Raw genomic sequence first — 21600 nt, forward strand, 5'->3', positions numbered from 1 at the left:
AGGGGGCACGGGTCATGTGTTAAAGAGCCTGGGATGGGGAATAACCTGTACACCCCGGATTACCGTGACCTTTTATGCAGTCCGCATGACTGTATGGCGGACAGACTGAGAACCGTGACAATCTGCTAAATCTGTCTTGTAACCTCATTAAAGGAGGGGAGTGGAGCACCCCTCTCACAGATGCATTATGGCATACTATCCAATGCGTGATAACAGTCTTACGTTTACTCGCACATATCCAGTGATTGCCATTATTGGCACAGCTTGTACTCGGTATTGCTGGCCTAGTGTTTCTGGGATTTGGTCTCATCAGCAGAGAGCAATTTGTCAGTTTTTAATTACTTGTGAATGTTCTTCCAAACGTTTCCAGATTGAGTCTCACTCGCAGAGCACACGTGCATCCAGAGGTCCGTCATCCCAATAGCCTCCATTCTCCTGCGATATTGCCTTTAGGAAAAGGAGAAAAGCTTCCTTAACTTGAGACGGAGCCTTATTTGTGGTTTAGGGTGACATCAGACGTGCTCCCGCTGAAACTGTTTCTGGATCCGTAATCGGAGCTGAACCCGGTGTCGTTGCTGCTGGAACTGGAAGTGGCGCTAACTAGGAAAATAAATGGCAACGCCTGAAGCAAAGAAGTGAGGTGATCATTACCCCACAAGTGCCACTAGAACCTTTGATAACTGTTATAGAACCCCCAGCCATACCACATGTTATTGCCATAACATCGTCACCAACACGACCACCCTCCCCAGTCGTAGCTAGAGTTACACGACAGACACAGCACAAAGCTAAGGGGGTAAGGCCCAGGCAGCAGTAAGGAAAAGAAAGGCAGGGAAAGCACCACTAACAACTAATCAAACACGTAAATGGCAAAAACAACTGGCAACACACCCGGCAAAGAGGGCCGGGAAACACAAACAGTAGTTGGTAGCCCCACCCCCATTCTCATAAACACGTCGACAGACTCTAGTGAACAACGTTCAGCTGAGTTGGAAGATGTAATTGTGGAAAAAATGGAGGGAAGGCTAAACGCATTGCTAAAAGCACTATTAGAAAAACTTGTGGCTATTGAAAACCGCCTGAATGCCATAAATCAAAAAATTCTGTTGCCCACTAGCCAATTAATAAATAAGGGTCCTTCAGCTCTGAGTAGACAACCAGCACACTTGGCCGCAGAGGCTAACACCGCCTCAGTATCTAGAAATACCATAACAGAAGAAAACTCGCAGGCCCAAAAATCTAATAAAGACAGCGCACAGTCGATAGCTGTTAGTTCTACTCGGGCAGGGGGAAATCAGGAGGAAATAATAATAATGGCTTAGCGGGTCAAGACAGGGGAGAAACTATCACCAAGAGTAGAAAGGGACATTTTAGCCTACCACCAGAATGCACACCCTATACAGTCATACTTTCGAATGTCCTACCGATTGAACCTAATTCGGAGGAACATTGTACTTCTATAAAGAATAAAGCACTACACTTAGTAAACATTAGAACTGGACTAGGCAACCATCTGTTGGAAGATTTCAAAATGGTACGTAGGGTGCCGTGGGTAGGAAGCTCAAATAAATATGTAAAGAGTGACTGTATAGTTCTGAATTTTGGCTCCCCTGAGCTAGTAAGAACTATCTTAGAAAGGGCAGGGGCAACGCACATGGGAAGGGAGGAGATTCATATTTTGCCTTTGGGTTTTTTCTATTGCAATCCTCAGACAATACCTCCTCATCGGTGTAACAGTCTATCCACCACACAAAATCTAGGGAGATATAATTATAACGTACCGATTTTTAACCGTTTTGAACAGGCATTTTCCAACTTGGATGACCAAGATTGACTCCCAACTAAGTTGCCCAGTGCAAGCTGCCAGGTGGGACAACCGATAGTGAAAACTCCACACCATGTAAAAATAAGCTTAGCAGAGGGTAATGTGGTGCAGGAAAATATTTTGACACGCTCAGTAATGCAGCTTACTGATCACTCTATTGCAGTGGCTAATCCACGGTTAATAGACTACTAATAAAAGTAAGTTGGCAAATGCATGTAATCCAAAGGAATGAAGTAAAAGTCAAGATTTTAGGATTTTAAGCTGGAATGTCGCCGGCCTTGAATCAAGACTGGCTGACACTGATTGGTTAAATACGCTGTGTGGCATAGACATAATAATGCTTCAGGAAACATGGGCCACAGTCGACTTACACATAGAAGGGTATCATTGCATTAGTGTGACAGCACCTAAACCCGATTTTGGCCGTGCATCGGGCGGAATATTAACTGGCGTTAGGATAACCACGGGAGGAAGTATTAGGGCAATACTGACCACCAGTCTAAATATCCAAATAATAGAATATAAGAGACCGGTACCATTATATCTGATTAACTTTTATAATAATGATTTCATCTTTGTTCCCAATAAGATCTTGTTGAACTTTTTAAAATAATATCAGACCTAGCCCAACAACATGTCATGGGCGATGACTTAGGGATCCTCCTTCGAGGAGATTTTAATGCGAAAATATTAGGGGCATCTCAAGGCACGGACAAACCCCAAGTTGACTCAGCAACACGAAGGGGCTCAGAATTGAAACGTTTTATTAACAAACATATTCTCACTAATGTAATGGATTTGCGCCATTTTGCGGAAGAAAAACAGATACCGAATTTTTGAGGGAGAGATTGATCTCCAACCATCGACTATATATTTATGTCCCCATGCTTAGTAGATCGGCTCATAGAGGCTAAAGTTCTCTCAACAAGCTTTGGAGATTATAATCCGTTATCAGTAGCCTTATGTGTAGGTACTAGGCCTGTGTATGCAACTGCCCATGGGTCAAGAGACATTACTCCCTCAACGAATAATCTAAGGCTAAAATAGAGGGGAGTAGGCAGTGGTGGAATATTAGAAATCATTCTAGCAGAACATGGGCAACTAATTAACTCCAGCCTATCCACAGATGGGAGCTATACAAGGAAAATTTATGAATTCACCAAATTATGCTCTGTAATAAAATCCCTTTCTTTTGTTAGTCCCACCACACAAGACAGAGAAAGAACCTAGATGGTTTGATCATAGTTGCTTAGAGGCAAATAGGGCCCTACGTAAGGCTCTGTCCTCCAAACCTAGGTGCCCAGTTGAGATAAGAGCGGCTAGGAAGACTTATAAAATCAAGACGGGTGAACAAAAGGCTACCCTAATGATGGAGCATTGGGAGGCCCTAGTTGACTCCGCAGGTGAGAAGAACAGAGGGGCATATTATCAAGGGGGTTTATCTCCGCTTTTTTTGGCTTTAAAGGCCAAGAAAGCGGAGATAAAATTATCTCCCTATTACCAAGCTGTCGCTAACACCAGTTAGTGACAGCTAATAGGAGATAGCGACCATCTTGGGCCCCGCTTTGCATGTCAGTGATATTTATCACTAATGACATGCGAAGTGGGCGTGCCAAGATGTTAGCGACTGGAAACAGTCCCTAACATCGCTATCTCCTATTACCAACTTTTGGAGATATTTCCTCTAAGCGCGAATATCTCCCAAAGCTAACACCTGCCCTGAGCAGTTCTTAGCCATGTTATCCAATGGGAGGTGGATAACATGGCTAAGAGCATTTGCTCGATAATGCATGAATATCGCTGACTTTTCAGCGATATTCATGCATTGCGGCCGTTTTTTTATCGCATTTGCGATAAACCTTGCTAATAGCAAGGTTTATCTGCGATAAAAATCGCCGATGTGCGGCGATAATTTTTGTCTCTAAACAAGTTAGAGACAAAAATTATCGCTAGTTGTTGGTAATATGCCCCAACAGAAAATCCTTTTGGCCCGCAGTTAGGAATATGGGTCAACATTTGACAACTATCAGCTGTACCATCTCGAGCGATATATGGGAAAACCATTTTTCCAAAATATATGCTTCACCTTTAGAAGAGGAATCCTGTTATACACCAGGAGAATTATGTTGTTTACAAATTATGCTACACGAGGTAGAAGTACCCATCAAACGGAGCCTTGGTAACAAGGCGCCTGGTCCTGATGGCCTCCCAATAGACATTATCAAGTGGAAGGCGGATCTTTGGGCCCCAATTTTATTAAACGTTTTTAGCAGTGTGCCCTTAGCTCCCATGCCCGACACCTGGTCAACCAGCATTATTGTGCCGACATACAAAAAGGGAGATAGATCTGATCCGATCAATAACAGGCCGATTTCGCTGTTAGACAACACGCTGAAGATCCTGGGGAGGGTACTATATAATAGGGTCCTGGAATGGACAGAGGAAAGCAGGATATTGGATCCCTGCCAGATGGGATTTAGAAGTAAGGTCGGTACAGTCGAGCAGTGTTTGAATCTCAAATTAGTAATTGGTAAATACAATATTGCTCGATCCTCACCGATCTGCCTAGCTTTCATGGACTTATCGTCCGCATTTGATTTAGTAAACCGGGCGAAACTCTGGACCATTCTTTTGGACTACAAACCCCTGGTACACTTGCTAGCATTTTTACATACCGACCTTAATGCACAAGTAAGGATTGGACTGGGGGGGAAACCTCGGGCGCGATCAAGGTGGGACGAGGTGTCAGACAGGGGTGCGATTTAGCACCCCTGCTTTTTAATATTTATATTAATGGGCTGAGTAACTCCCTAAGACAGGCAACCCCAGATGTACCAAGAATCAAAGGGAAACTACTCCCAGCATTACTTTACGCAGACAATGTGGTCCTTATGGGCCGCACCCCTAACTCTCTGCGTATCCTGGTGAAAACCTTCATTGAATATATGGATGACCTGGACCTACGCATGAATTTGAGAAAATCTTTTATTATGTTGTGTGGGCCAGGGAAGCGACAGCTCAACTCCATTTCAGTGGGGGGTAACCGATTACACTGTACCAGCTCATTCCCATATTTGGGGATGGTCTCTGCTGCGAACGGCTCATGGACTGGGCATTTGGCCCACTCCACGAGCAAGTTCTCAAAGGCCATCAATTCAATCCTCAGTTTACCCCGCCCAAGGAAAATATGTGCCACTAAGGCTATTTAATTTTTTTTTAAATTGCAATGTGCCCCAGTTGTTACGTATGGGGCCTGACAAAAACGCAATTGCATCCAATTACAAGAAAATCGATTTTGCAGGAAAATCTTGGGTGCACCATTTTCTACCTCTGAGTATATCTGCCACAGGGAACTTAATCTGCATTTTATCTGTGATTTTATTGGGACAAGACCGGCGTCATTTTGGCTATCCATTTGGAGAAATAATTCAGCCACCCTGACGCAAGAAATTATAAGTGACTGTCACAGTTGTGATAACGGTATGGAGATTCCCTGGTTGTCAGGAGTTTATAAAAGTTTATGTAGCGTGGGCAAAGGACATCTCTTCCTGGACACCACCAGAATTGTGCCTAGTGATAAGAGAGAGCTACAACTTGCACTATATGCACTTTATAATTCAGAGAGGACAAAGAAGGCACTTGGAAAAATCAACTGTGGTAGCATACATGAATAAGGAAATGTTTAGATATCCCTTACCTCTCTACCTTATTTTACCAATGTCTAACTGCGAAAGATCGCTTTTGTTTCGCTTAAGGGCTGGAAACGTAAGAGTTTGGGTATGTTTTCCCTTGGGTTATTGTCCAAAAATGCATTGTAAACCTTGTCCCTGTGATGGAGTGAGCACACAAAATGACTTGCACTTTTTCTTCTTTTGTAAATTCTATTTAAAATATATTAAATGGTTTTTAGCTCCATATTTTAAAAAACATAGACCCCTCTCCTTGGGAGAATCATATTTGTTGCTGCTCTCTTTGGATACTGAAGAACTAATCTTCCGCTCTAGCATTTTCTTGAAACTGATCATCTGCACCCGTAAAATGATGGAAAACCCATGAACTGTTAGTTGGTCCTAATTGCTACAATAATCTGTTGTAAATTCCGGAAATTTGTGTAAAGTCTTTTAAATGGGATTTTATTATTTTATGATACTCTGTTACGTTACAACTTTTATGAATTTTTTAAATTCCAATAAAGAATCTTGACTTGACTTGATAATAAAGCAATTTTATTATCGTTTTAGTCTTAATCACAGAGCGAGCCTTGGGGGAAGGGCCATCTTTGACGGCAACAAAGCATGGAGGAGGGGTGGTGGGGACTGTAAATGCACAAGTCGGTTTGGCCAGCTGTCTAAGGACGGCCATACTGACATGCCCACTTGGAATTTCTACAGATTCCAACCCAACCTGTGTTGCAAAGCCGGGTGGAGAACAGCAGGCACAGGCTCCCAGTCCCTTTGGGAACATAAAGCCAGCCCCCTCTGCCCTATCCCTGCGCTTCTCTCCTTCTCAGTAATAATATACGCATCATGAGAGCAGGGCCTGGATTGGCGCAGGGGAGTCTGGATGCCTGTGCACTAGAAGCAGAGGAGCGGCGAGGCAGCGGGCGGCAGGTAAGTGATCTTTTATTAGTTTATTATTTATATTATTGTCCCCTGTGCTTCCCCACTACTTTCCACTAATAGCAGCCACCACTGCATTATTGTCTACTATGCAAAATAAACATAGTAGATTTTGGGTCAGCCATTTTCTTAGGACTGATGGCAGTGCGATCTACCTCAGTTCCCTGCTCTTTATTCAACACCTTTACTTCATATTCTTTATTTTACCCTGACTCGGTTGCATTTCTTCATTACATTGTTTGACTATAAGGCTTGTATCCTTTCATTGCTGACTTGAGTGGTCTATATTTATTTTCAGCACTAGATGCATCAATTCCCAGTTTTCTTTCCTGAGCAGTTTGATTTTTTAATTTGTTTTTTTTCCTTCTTTGATGGCCTGGCTGCTGCACACTGCTACTACTAGGCTGCTCACTTTTGGCTGATTGCTTCCGCACATTCAGCTCACACCTACCTCCCAAACCACTTTTTTAATAACATTTTAAAATTATTTTAGTGAAGGCCTAGCAGCTGCACACTACTACTGGGCTGGTCACTTTTCTCTATGTGCAGCATCAACACAGATAGATACTTTATCATTTTTAATCTACAGTTCTAAAATGTAGATCTGCCATACTAGCCCAGCAGCGTAAGAAAAAAGTATTTAGAAAATCCATCCAAGACAGCTGCTCACACACTGGTGGCCATCGTCTAATGATTTGTTATACTGAACTATTTTTTTTAATTAAAAAAGGCATAATTCCAATATGACTGCAGTGCGTGCTCAGGCAGCTTTCTTGTAATGGTTTCTTTTACACTTTGAACAAATAATTCCAGGACACCTGTCCATGTATCCACATGAATGCATACAACCAGGCAGCGGCCTTGGAATGGTTTTGGCCATTATCTATGCCTGAAACAACGAGCACTGCATTTACAAGGTAAGATCTATGAGCTTTACTAATGCTGGTTTCCTTATACTTGCTTTTCCTTCAGTCTTGAAAAGGCTGTACGAGAGCGAAACATGTATGGTCTAAACACAGTTCAGTCTTGGATATAACTCCCTAGGTGTTTGACATAAAACTACTCTGCCAAACATCACCCAAAGGCAGAAACATGAATTAGGACATGGGCCTTGAATTGCATGAGCTAGTTCAACAAATCGCAACTGAACGTAGAATTGTGGTTGCCTTCAATGGATGTTGTAATTCCACCCCACGCCCTGAAGTGCACAATGTACCTGTCTTAGGAGAGAGTTCATCCAATAGTTTCACCATGCCTTCTCCTTGTGTTGCAGTCCATTTTTTAATAGGGGACCCACCACCGATCTTGCTGTACTGCGCTTGAATTTTGGGGGTTCGTCGTTTTGCAATAAAAGGTGCAAGCTTGCTGAAATGTTCAAACATAACAAAGGTTAACTACGGTATCAAATCAAAAGGAAACAGTCCACTTTACAAACATTTTTAAGGGGTAAAAACAGGTGAGATTGCTTTGCTGGTGACTTAATGGATATTTGACACTATTTCAAATGAAAGGAAACTTCAACATAGATTAAGGAATGAGCTCATGTCAGAGTACTCAAAAAGCCTAAAAATATAAAGGAGCGGTTACAGGCGCACACACACAACAAACGCATACTGTTTGTATCAGACAGAGCATTAGTTTTAGAGATGTATCATTTTCTATTTGTACATGAGCAGGATCCCAATTCACAAATAATTGTGTTGTATATGAACAATCCATTTGCGTACAGCAGAGCCTGCACCATTAATCAAACAAAAACATATCAATATGTTTCTAACATCAAGTCAGCCCCTATTTGGTCCTCCTGTGTCTAAAATTGTAACGTGCAGTTGTAAATATGTGAAATGTCATGTCACTATACATTTTAAATATTTTAAACACCAACGTTGAACTTGACGTTCAAGATCTTGATTCACTTCATAGGGCACTATTGACTGTACAGCATATATACATATTACACAGTGGCTGTTACCATTGTATAGTTATAGATAGGCCCTACTTGCCATAGAAAATAGTTTTTTTTTATTTTGCTAACAAGTTTGGCACCTTTTGACAAATCTTCACAAAACCTCCCAAAGAAAGGTTTGTTGATCTATGCTCCTTCCTGGAATGTTTTGGGCTAATCCATCAAGCGGGGGCTGAGTAAAAGGGGGATTCCAAATCCAAATTCCCTACACAATTTCCATAGGGTTTCTTAACATTGCTACTACCCAAACAGCTACAATTTTGCAGAAAGCTAGATCTTTACCCAGAAAGTGTTCTTTTGTGATTTTATGTAAATCAGCTTCGTTGTTTTTGAAAAATAAAGGTTAAAAATGTATAGACATCTTGATGGGTGGCTTTGTGGGAAGCTCGCAGGAGTTCTGCAGGCACTCACCTTTAAAAAATAGAGCAATCTGATTGGCCAAGAGGGCTTCCACCTCCTGACATTTCCCCCTTGGCCACCTCTGTTGCGCGCGACCTGAACAAAAATGTTGCAGCCATCATTACCTGACTTGGCAACTAGGTCTCAGTGTCCCGAAAATAAAAATAAATTAAGGTACAAAGGGCAAGGTAGGGGTTCCCGGACCTTGTGGGGGAGCTCCTACTAATAAACACCTCAGGGCCATATTAAAAAAAAAAGTTTTGTTTTTGGGATGCTGCCAGTGCGTGTGGCTAGATTCCAACAGGAGTCCCACTGGACCCAGAGCTGCACACGCAGGATGGGCAAAACAAAACAATTAAAAATGAAAATGTGTGTTGGTGTCTCAGTTTGGGTTGAAGGGGTTGGCTGCCCGTGGGGAGCTTGCAGGGTAGCCTCTGTGGCCAACCCCATGCGACGTGTTGCCAAAAGCTGCAGTAATGGGAGTTATTGGCCCACAGGGCAGAGAGGAGGGGGTGGGGTTGCAGGACGTAGGTATGGTTATAATCTTACTTAATATAACAAAAAAAAACGAGAAATTTACAGGGAAGAAAACAAAGTTAAAATGCTGTTATAGTTAGAATGGAAATAATAACTTACTTTATCTTGAAAAAACTCAAAAATTGACTGCAAAGAATCACAACAAGTCTCGCAGAGCAGCGCATGAGCGCTGGCTCTAGGCTCTACCTAAAAAGCACTCTGAAATGATCTATCTTTCTGCCCAATTCGGTGCAATTCCGTTCAGCAGTTTGGCTTGTTTTTGGACCCCCCCCCTTTTTCCCAGCCCTTTGACGGAATACCCCAAAACTTTCCAGGCAGCAGCTGAAGCGACTGACAAACTAGATTTGAAGATTTCATTAAGATTTGTCAAAAGGGCGCCAAAGTTATTAGCAAAACATAAAAAAGTGTTCTTCCTAAGAAACTAGGTCCCAACTAGAACTGCCTACTGGCGACCACTATTAAGTAGGCTACGGATATATATCAATATCATGAACTGGTAACCAAGGAGTGGTTTGGTAACAGTAGCATTAAGATGGCAACTCCTTAGGAGATACAGATATACCAAGAATGTACACCTGGTAAATTAATAAAAGAACTTGAACAAGTGTGAATCAAGGAAAATTACCACCTTAAAAAAAGTATATCAAAAGTGAAAGGACACCAAGGGGGCTCAGGATTTTTGTACTCCGCAAACTAAATGACATGGATCTTTTAAAACAAGGGAGAGCGGATACAGTGGAATGCTCCCTAAAATTAATGTACACACTGATACTACAGGCAGAGCGCAAATTAGAAGGAGTGTTAGTAAAAAATAAAGAAATTGAAAAAGCTCTGGAGCACATTAAAGACACAGTGAGATGATGTGACAAAAGCATTAGAGAACAGGGAAAAGAAAGTGGAAAAACATGAAAAAGAAATACAAACTAAAAAAGCTAAGAAGTTTAACAGAGAATGAATAACATCACTGGTAGGGTATACACCTTAGCAAGAAGGTTTGATTCTCTCTACAGCAGGCAAATAATGGATAAAGTAATGGGAAAAAAAACCTATATTATCCGGGGTAGAAAGCTCGGAGGTCAGTTTGGGGGACCAAAGCCCCTCAACATCTATGCCCAAACTTGATTTTTCAGGAGAGATGCATCTCTACCAAATGAACACCAGAGAAGGGGCAGTGGTCCCTTCAGCAAAATGAACCTAGGCCTAATAGAACAAGGAGATCAAACAAAAGCAGGAAGAGGAAGAAGGGGCAGAGGAAATCAACAGCAAAAACATCTATGACTGACAAAGAATTAGTCACCAATCTTTCCTTGAAACAACTTGATAAACATATCAAACTGCTGAATAAAGGCCTAATCTTCTGCCCCAATATGAAAATGGATCTTGCACAGGCTCGAAGTGAATAAAAAAATTCTCTAGAAAATGAAAACAAAAAAATATTATGCACAAAAAAAGACGAACAAATTAAGGGAATGTTAGGAAATCTTTATGATCACAAGTAAGGACATGGTCCATTTAAAGTCTATTTCGAGCAAGAGGTTGAATTTCACAGAAATATTAAAATAACTTTAGAAAAGCTTTCCGATGTGGAGTATTGTGAGGTAATGGGTATTGAAACAGACCTAACAACAATAAATACATGCAAACCCAAATCAAGATTATGTCCACAGTTACCATCTGGTAATAAAATACATTTGTTCCAAGAAATATTGATGGAGAGACTAAGTAATATAACCAATAGGGAACATAGGAGAAACCAGCAAGATAACAAGGGTAATGTGATGAAAAATGATTGGACAGCCCTCAAACATTTCCAAGATGATCAGAATATAATAACCAAAGCGTTCAACAAAGACAGAAAAATAGTCATTATGAACTGTGGAAAATGTATAAAGGAAGCTAGTTGACAAATAAATGATAAGGAACATTATGAAAAACAGTCTAAGGATCCAACTGATTAAGCCATGGTCATCTATCATAAAAATTGATAAGCTTGTATAAGCGGGGCCTTTTAGAGGATGAAGAATAAGGATACCTCAAGAAAGATCACCCAATAAGGCCCACAATGTACTACCTACTCAAAGGAACTGTGGAAATGTACCCAAAAGTGAGCACACTGGTGCAGGGTCACCCTCTCGTCCACGGGTCCAAAGACTAACAAAAGAGAGATCGGCACTGAAGCTGAAGTAAAACAAAAAGTTTATTAATCACTCATGAGTTTTGTTGTAATGTAAGCATATGGACAGAAATGGAAAGAACAGTTTTAAACACAGAAATAGCCATCGGCAAACAAGGGCAGATGGATGACCACTTGGTCAGCAAATAGGAGGGGGTGCAGGAATGCTTATGGCAACAGTAAACAATCAATAGATAGACCAGGTGCACCGGCAGCTACAAACCCCCCAGCACGTACATTGTTTATGTCGAAAGAGGTCAACTAAAGTTGATGACACAAGCAGAGTGAAAAGGCGAACAGCAGAGGACGAAGGAAACGAAATGGAAGCTACAGCCAAAATGGCTGTTGCTTATGCTAATGTAAAATATTATACGTTTCCGCAGAACATAAACCCACCCGGACAGCCAATTGTCAGCGCCCACGTTCACTTCTAGAGAACATGTCCAGCTTTGTAGACATTTTTTTATTCCCCTATGTACCAAATCTTCCATCTTATCTCAGAGATTCAATAGATTTCCAGAAATGAAATTCCATGGAGAGCCGAGTATCTCATGGCAACCATAGATGCTGAATCTTTATACATGTCAATACAACACACGGATGGTCTCAGCACATGTAGGTATTTTCTTTGATCAAGATCTATCAGCTTGTTAGAACATTTAGAGATGATGGGCTTCTGCTGCAGACATATTGTGTTTTTATTTGATTGACCATTACTTCCTGTAAAAGCAAGTTACAACATTCGCCCCAACATATGCTAATTTAACAATGGGGTGGTGGGAGGCAGCGACGGCATGAGTTGAACAGAATGAAGTAGTCCTGGTACACGTAATACTATTGGTCCGTTTCATAGGCAGTCTGTTTTTAATATGAGAGGAAAGAAAATTGAGGTTTTTATCAAACATTCAACAATAATTTAATTGAAATTCGCCTAGGAAATCAGTGCAGTGGAAATAAATTGCCTTGACACCTGAATCTATATAGAGAATGGTAACATTTGCACTAAAATCCATAGAACACCAAAAATCTGAAACAGCAACTTGCATGCAAACAGTGGGTACCCCAAGGCACTCAAGTGGAGTGCGTCTTATGAGGAGTTCATCAGGGCAAGGTCGGAACTGATTCACGAAGAGAGGTTACCCGAAAACCGTGTTGGATGATGCCTTGGAAAGAGCAAAAAATAGAAAGAAATAAGATCTGCTGGTAGCGAAGAAGGCAATTCTGATAAATAATGAAGATAAAAAAATAATGAGATACATTATGGATTTAAACATCTCTAATCATGAAATATAAAATCTTTTGAAGAATAACAACGGTAACATATAATGGGACTTTGAAACAATGTATTTATTTATTTATATATATTCTTCTACAGCGTTGGAATCGACCCCGAAGGGTATCTCCGTGCTTATGATCTTCCAAGTACAGGTACACTGAATTGGCCAATAGCAAAGAAGAGAGGATTCTGGAAATGCAAGGCATGCTTGTATGGTCAGAATAAAACTAATTTGACCTTCTACACGGAAACACCAGAGAAATCAAAGATCGGATAAGTTGCGACACCACACATGTTTATGTATTAGAGTGTGGATGGGGATAAAATATGCAGGGAGTACAGTTAACATTTTTATATGAGCATCCTAAAGTATCTACAGGCTATTACAAATAAGGACCACACGTATTTGATATTTATTAATTTATAAAGTGCCCGAATCACCCCCAAAGGGGTGTATCTCTGTTCCGTGGATGAGCTGCAGCTGGCCAGGAGGAGACACAAGATTAAAATAGTGCAGTTTTAAGGAGCCTTCTGAATTAAAGGTGACCAGGGTATTGCCGAAGATGGATAGGAAGTTGATTCCAATAGAAAGGGGCTAGGTGAAAGAAAGCGTTTCTACCCAAGCATGATTTTTGAAACGTGGTAGGAGTAGAGATTTAGTTCCTGAGCGTAGAAACCTGGGTGGGAGGTACTGAATGGATTTTCCTGCAAGATAACTGGGGCCTTTGCCGTTCAGGGTTTTATGCCCAATGCAGCATATCTTAAATTTGAGCCGTTTACGTACCGGAAGCCAATGAAGTTGTTGTAGGAGCGGGAGAGAGGCAGTTCGGGGGTTGGGCGGCATTCGAGACAAAGTGGGATGCGCTGTTTTGGACTACTTGTAGTCTGCTCAGCGAGGACTCATTTTCTGAGATCATAAGGGCGTTACAGTAGCCCAGGTGGCTCAGCACTAATGCCTGAATGAGTGGTTTCCGAGGGAGGAAGGGAAATACCCTCCATAGTAAGCTTAGCGGATGGAAGCAGAAGCCTGCGTTGGTTGCAGCGTGTTCCTTCATGGTCAGTTTCTGGTCTAAGTGTATGTCAAGGTTTCTGACCACAGTCGTGGGAGCCAGGGTGTCGCCTAACTCCTCTGGCCACCAACTTGGGGACCACAGCATTGGGGCATCTGCAAACAGCATTATCTTGGTTTTCCCCGTATTGAGCTGGAGGAAATAGCAATAGCCATCATGCCTTCCGCTAAGGTAGACTGGGCCTTCGGAGTGTGTTTGTCAAAGGAAAGTAGAAGCTGAGTGTCATCAGCCTACAAGATTGGTGTGAAACCCAATTTCCTAAGTAACACCGCTAATGGAGAAACATAAATGTTGAATAAAGAAGGACCAAGACAGGAGCCCTGGGTCACTCCCTTAGTCAGTCCCATAGTCTTCGAATGGAAGGGGCGTAAGTTGATAGTCTTAGTTCGAAGGATTCCAATTTCTTTAAGTCTCCTGGGCAGAATCTGATGAGATGTCGAAGGCAGATGACAGATCGAGCAGAACAAGTTGTACTGCTTGTCCGTTGTCCAGGGACTGCCTAATATTGTCAGTAATAGCAATCAAAGCTGACTCGGTGCTGTGCCTGGGCCTAAATCCAGACTAAGATGGATCAAGACATCCTGTGGCTTCGACATGGTCAGATAGATGTTTGTTGATAGGTTTTTCCAATGTTTTAAACAGGAGAGGTAACAGAAAAATTGGGCAATAGTTGGATAGGTCCTCCATGGGGGCCTTGATGTTGTTACAGATGGGAATTATTTTTTTTTAGGTCTGGGGTTAGCCAAGACCTTTTGAGATATATATATATATATATATATATACATACATAACCTACTGGCGGTCGCCAGTAGGTAGTTCTAGTTAGGATCAGCACGAGGGATCAGCATGAGGCGCGCCGCCCAAACGCTACCAAAACCGCCCAAATTGGTAAGCGTGAAGGTAGCGCGCGTCGGCCGAGAGCCACCCGGAGAAGCGTCAGGGCGTACGAGGGAAGCCTCTGCGCGCCTTGCGGCTGCCGGTATCGGGCTCGTATGCGTTAGCGCGGCGGCCCCCTTGCCGGCCAAAGACCGTTGTCCTGAGCGCTAGAAGCGCGAGGACCGAAAGACTGACGTCCTAAGTCAACGGCTCTGAAGTGGTTCGTAAACGGACAGAGAAAAGTGCAACAACAATTCCAACAGAAATAATAAAACAATTCAATTCGGAGCTATGGCTCAATCATACAACCCATGTTAAATCAATACAAAGCAACCCCAAAGGAACAACCCAAACACAAGCAGAGTGAGGGGACCCAGGGGAGGTGCACTTAACTCTGACTTGAGCAGCAAAGAAAGAGGATGTGTAACACACGCAGAGGGTTCTTATGGACTATGGGGGCGTGCCTATAACCATGGTGTTCATGGGAAATGTAGTAATTTATTGTTTGTTGCGAAAATAATATATTTTCATTGGCTGCTGTGTTGATGCAGTAAAGTTTGAGAAGCATAATCTGAAGCCTCCGGTCCTGTAATAGAATCTGCCTGAAATTTCTCAAATTTGCCTCGCTGCGCTTCGCTCCTTCCCTGAAAGTTTGGGGGGGATTCGTCAAGCGGGGGCCGAGATAAGAGGGGGGTCCCAAAACGTGTTTTCCCCATGTTAATTTCCATAGGGCGGTTGGACTCACTTTTAGCCGGAACGGCTGAATGGATTTCCACCAAACTTGGCAAAATTGTAGGGACGGGTAGCCCGATGTGCCATTGCTATGTCTCAAGATATGTGCTCCGGCTGATTTTGAGTAATTTGGGTTAAAAAATATATATATCTATTAGCGCGCTGGTACGCGCACCGGGACGCGCTCCAGCGGCTACGCGAGTTCGCGAGCGGAAAGCTGATTGGCTCTCGGGTGTCTGTCAACATTCCAAACAGTCCGGAGCGGCAGCCATCTTGTGTCTCGGTAGGATCGAGACACAAGAGGTGGCAAAAACAAAGGGGGAATTGACCAAAAGGGGGCAGGATAGACCCCCCCTGACCCCCTAGGTTTGATGTGGGGGCCATAAAAGGGCCCCGCGGGGCAAAAAAATAAAAGATTTTTTTTTCGATTTGCGCCGGGGGGCGGGGGGGAGGGGGTGTGCCGGTACGCGCACCGGGGAGCGTACCATGGGGAAAAAAGAATGACAGATTTTTTCAAAAAAGTAGCTTTTTTTATGAATTGGAGGTAGTTCTAAAAAGAACTGTTTTTTTTCTTCTTTTTGTTGTTTTATTTTTTGTATTGTTTTTTTGAAGATTTTGTACTTTTTTTGGTTTTTATGAACAATTTTATATTTTTTTGTTATTTTTATGGGGACAAACAAAAAACAGAGAATTGTAAACGGCTCAACTGGAGCAAAAAAAATCAGGAAAAAATTAAGGTTTTTTGGGGCAATTGTGGTTGTCACCAGCACGGTTGATGAGTTTAATGCTTTGCTCATCATAGGTAATTGTTTTTCCACAAAATATACATACGATTTTGTATTCTCCAAACTGGGTTTGGATGTTTGGGACCATCTCCCTTGTCTCTGGACCCGATGGAGTGGGTTGCTTACTTTGGGAGGTGCTCGGAGAAGATTGGGGAGGGTTTCTGGTCAGTTCTCTGACCTCTGCCGCAGCATAGTTGTTAGGGTGCAAGCGTTGCATGTGGCGAATCATGGTGTTATTGCCAAACAGAGTGCTTTTTGTTAGGGTTCCCCCTGGAAAGTACAGTGCCACAGATTAGACAAGTAACCCTTGGCGCATTTACTTTCTTGAGGACCTTTGGGATTGAAAAAAACTCCCAGATAATGTGCTCCTTTGGCTTATATTGGGTAGTATCTTCAGGCAGGAACCTCCTCCTCCTCCCCCTCCCCCTCCTCCTCCTCTTCTTCATCACCACCACTGTGGTGGTCCTTGTGGTGGTGGTGGTGGTGGTGGTTGCGATGCTCCTGCTGCTGCTGCTACTGTAGCCATTTTTCAGTACAAATAGGTACAAACAGGTCTTCCTCACTCAAAGTACAAAGTGAGAATGAGGAAAATAGGTGGGGGCTTTCATCATTTGGAAAACAAAACTGTCCTGAACCAATGAAAAGTGTTATTTTCAGGTCACATGACTCTGGCTTTCATCATTTGGAAACCAAAACTGTTCTGAACCAATGAGAAGTGTTATTTTCAGGTCACATGACCTGACGCGCTTACGCTACGCGACCCGGGGCGCTTACGTAGCCTGTTCGTATGCGCGTGGGTGCTTCCGGGTGCGCTCACGCCGTGCATATCACGCGGACGCGGCTACGCGATACGTCACGAAGATGTTTTCGTTCGCGGCAATAGCGCTAATGGGACGCTCACCGGTACGCGCACCGGGGCGTGCCGCAAGACTGCGCTTACCGGAGCGCTCACCGGTACGCGCACCGGGAGCGCCCCAAGGGAAAAAAAATGAAGAATATACACATAAAAAATAGTATTACATAAATATACAATATAGGATTCATTATAAAAAATATTATATTTGATAGCAATAGAAATTTGCGATTAAAAAACCTTTGAAATTCACTGAAAAAAAACATAGGTTTGAGGCCCTATATATAGTTAGGAATTATCATTTAAAAAGCCTATGAAATTCACTGAAAAAAACCATAGGTTTCACATCAGTTATAGTTTGGAATTAGCATTTAAAAAACCTATGAAATTCCCTGAAAAAACCATAGGTTTCACACCAGTTATAGTTAGGAATTAGCATTTAAAACCATGTCATGAGTGATGTAATATGTGACGTCATCAGCAGTGCATTGCAGGCGCGCAAGTTATAGTGAGTCCAACTAACTATAACGTGGGAATTTCAATGGTTTTATGTCAGTAAAATTTCCAGCTAACTATAACTGGTGTGAAACCTATGGTTTTTTCAGTGAATTTAATAGATTTTTTAAATGCTAATTCCTAACTATAACTGGTGTGAAACCTATGGTTTTTTCAGTGAATATATATATATCCCACACGAAAATGATTACTCCTGGCACTCCACTTAGTAATTTCAAGTTAGTTTATTCCACAATTGTGATGGCCTACGCGTTTCGAACCTGTAGTTCCTTTTCACAGCAGTATCATACAATTTGTCCCTTTTCACTTTCCATATTTATATTGTTTAGCATTTGCTGTGCATTCTGGGATATGTAGTTTTTGCTAGGTTTGCAACTTTATTCAGCTGTGTTTTCAGCAAACAACCACGTATTTCTCATATATTCTCTATGTGGTATGGCGTTATAGTAGTAGTGTGAACTCGCATCGCCTTAAGTGTATTATCACTATGTGTGAGACTACATATCCCAGAATGCACAGCAAATGCTAAACAATACAGCACTATGAGTAGATTCAAAGGTGGTTTATTGACCCCTTGTCGCCAGCATGACGCGTTTCGGCTACGTCACAGTATACACATACACACACACACACACATCAAAGAGAGTTGCCCCACTGAAGCAGTCGCACACGAGGGGGTAGGCAACACAGCTGCCACAGGCGGTAGCAACACAGTGCTCCTGCTGCGCTACTAATTTCAAAGCCAAACGCGGCCACTGGCCAAACTGCCAGTGACCAAGTGTTTGTTAACTCGAAACGAGTTTGGCTTTGAAATCCGCAGCACGGCAGGAGCGCTGTGTTGCTACCGCCTGTGGCAGCTGGGTAGCCTACCCCCTCGTGTGTGACTGCTTCAGTGGGGAAACTATCCTTTATTGCATTTCTAGATACCGCTATTGAAATCAACAACTAGATTAACAAAGAGTATCATGGATAGATTCCAACATGTACATGACCTCTGGCGGTCTAACAAAACACTAGCATAGAAAATGTCCCCTCACCTCCCAATTAAAAGGAATTAAACATGAGTGCACACCGCACATCAAAGCCCTTCCTCTGTCTTGTATATCAAGAGGGATGGGGCGAGAAAATCAATCCTACTGCACGTGTCCCCAAAGCCTGCTTCCCACCCCCTCCAGGTTCAGCTTCCTATGGTAATCAAATGTTTTGTGAATGCCTCATGCCCATGTGTAAATTGGACCCTTTCAGCCTATGAAGCAAGTAAGGAAATCACCAGAAAATCACCTGCTAGGAAGACGGAAGCAACCACACAACTCAAGCCAATGTCTTTACACAAACCTTCTGTGGGTGCTAGAGAGCCGGCGGACATGATGGCCACACCTTAGGGAGGCTCCGTCAGAGAACAACATCCTGCGCATACAGGGCACCTCACTGATTTAAAACCATGCACCACACTTTGTAAAGTCAGCGAGAATTGGAAAAAAAAAACTATTTGAGGCTCCCGCGGTGCTGTACTTCGCTGATCGAGACCTGCTCCTGATTCAGGCCTGGTCCGCGAGGAGGACTGCAAAATGGTGGCACCCGGGCTTTAGAGAGGTGAGAGTTAGAGCCCCGGGGTGCCTTATGTCACCGCTGCGAGCTGTGCATTGGAGACTGCTGAGCTCATCATTCACCGGAGCCCGCTGGGATCGTGTGCGGTGGGGCTCCAGTGTGTCTGCAATACCCTGCAGAGGCCTGACAGGGACGCTGACCTGAGCGACCGCTGGGGACCCTGAAGAGAGGCTTGAGGAGCGGGCGCTCTGCTCGTGGGGTCCTGACATATGGGTGAATGCCCATAATTAGGATCTTCTACCCCTGGGTGAGCGGTAAAGTGGACAACTGACTGTCTTGAGGCCGAGCTGCAGCTGTGCCTTGCCTGGTGAGGTCGGAGGAATCAGCAACTTTAAGGTAAATTGCGGCCGTGCCCGCCTGCGTGGCCTACTTGCAAGTGCACCTGAGATACCATGCTGAGCCTCTTCTGAACAGTGAATTGTGATGAGCTGCTTTGTTTGCCAACGTGCGGACTCGGACCCCTGCAGGACAATTTGTGGCGACTGGGAGGATCGGAAGGCCTGTGGCGGGCCCTTGAGCCTTCTTGCGACTTTGAGCCTGCGTTAGTTACAGAGCGCGGGGGCTGCAGAGGGACCTCATTCTGCTGCAAATATGTGCATCGGTAGAGGGGGCTAACACTCCTTGAGGTCGGACACGGTAGATGGTTTGGGATGCCTGTGGCCCCCCCTAACGCATGAACAAATGGGCCTGCACCTTCCAGACTGGGGCGTTGAAATAGAGGAAAGAGCCTATTTTGCAGACAAGACACGCCAACCCGTGGCACATTACATAGTGGCACCCGGTGACGCCTTTGGGCTACAGTGAATGCTTCATGATCTCGGGGAATCCGTGATCGCAAGTGAGGTGCAGTAGTTAAGCGCCACACGGGCCCTGGTGCACGGAGCAAAAGCATCCCCTTACCCTGAGATCCCTCGCAATTCTGGCCCTGCTGCTGCTGGAGGCAATCCCGGTCTGCTGCGCAAGAGCTGTATCGAGCCCACAAGAGGGAAATGCACAATGGGTTTCACCGACGGCAAGCAAGCAAAACTGCAGTTCTCGGCATGGAAGCAGGCCCCCAGTGATGATGCAGAATCACGACGGGATGACAACCAACCTCCCCTGACCCAACCACAAGATGATGACTTCAAAACTATCCTCCTCACGATCAGTCAGAGCTTAAATTCCATTGAATCCAAGAAGGACTCCATGAACCTGTGCATGTACTTCCTCGCGCAGAAACTAAAGAAACATGATGGCCGCATAGCAGAAACTGAACAACGTATCTCCACTCTTGCAGATACAACTGAAGCAAACAATGCCAAATTGCAGGGCATGGAGAAACTGCTCCAAGTCATAGCTGAAAAATGAAGACCTGGAGGCGCGCCCGCGCAGAAATAATTTGCGCATCGTAGGGGTCCCGGAATCCACAGCCACTGGACGCATAGAGGAATATGTTGAACTGGGTCTCTTTGGAGCCAACGCCTGTTCCAAGGTTCTGATTGGAGCGACCACCACCTTGTGCGCCACCGCGCCCTATCTTGGCACGTATCCTAAATTATAAAGACCGGGACACTGCACTTAGGCTAGAGCGGGAGAAACAAGACTTGGTCTACGATGGAGTGAAAGTGGCGCTATATCCGTATTTCACCATGGCAGTAAAGGAGGCGAGAAAGAAATTCCTCCCAGCAAAGAAAAAGCTTCAACAGGCAGGCAATTCCATATGCCATGCTTTATACAGCCAGACTGCGCTTCCTGCATAGAGGGAAGACGCACATCTTTACCAGCCCACAGCACATCCAGGACTTCCTGAAGACCTGTTTGAGACAATCACCTACCCCACCGGCCGCGGAGTCTGGCTCTGGTTCCTCCACGCCCACCCAAGAGGAGATGTAGAGACATTTCAGGAAGCCTCGAAGATACTACGAACTGGTAAGACTGTTCCTTGTAGATGCGCTAAAATGTGAGACGAGATATATTCAAGTTCTAGGAACTCTCTGACATTCTCGATACTCTGCTTGGCCCTATTTCGAGTGACTTAGCCATGAGGCGTTTAATGTATCACTGGTTTCTCGGGCTCCCTCGCACTAGCGAGATTCGCTGATGGCGTCTATAGCATGTACCCCTAGAGGGAATTCCCCCAGTGAATGCTCTATATGTTGAATGTGCGGTTCTTATTGCTTTTTTGGTCATGGCTGATGCAGAGACTAGTGGCGTACGGCCCCATCAAGGCATGTCCCTCTATGTTCTATCTTACCCTACAGAATGGCTTTGGGCTCGGGGATGAAACTCCTATTGTACACTGTCCAAACAGCCTATGTTATTGTTTGTTGGGGGTAGGGGGCCTTTATTCCCTACTGGATTGGGCTGCAGGTGTTGGAGGGGGTTA

The 21600-nt window shown here is 43.8% G+C and overlaps 1 protein-coding gene across 2 annotated transcripts in view; it reads right to left on the minus strand.

The window, feature by feature from the left end:
- The window catches only part of FECH (ferrochelatase), a 303513-nt gene that overhangs the window by 238149 nt on the left and 43764 nt on the right, over window positions 1–21600 (minus strand). For both annotated transcript variants that reach the window (XM_086960443.1, XM_086960442.1), the window contains one exon: window positions 7661–7809. In XM_086960443.1, coding sequence (XP_086816569.1) covers window positions 7661–7809 — 149 coding nt within the window. The remainder of the gene's footprint in view (window positions 1–7660; window positions 7810–21600) is intronic.

Source organism: Lissotriton vulgaris, chromosome 3_1 (assembly GCF_964263255.1).
Source record: "Lissotriton vulgaris chromosome 3_1, aLisVul1.2, whole genome shotgun sequence".
NCBI lineage: Eukaryota > Metazoa > Chordata > Amphibia > Caudata > Salamandridae > Lissotriton > Lissotriton vulgaris.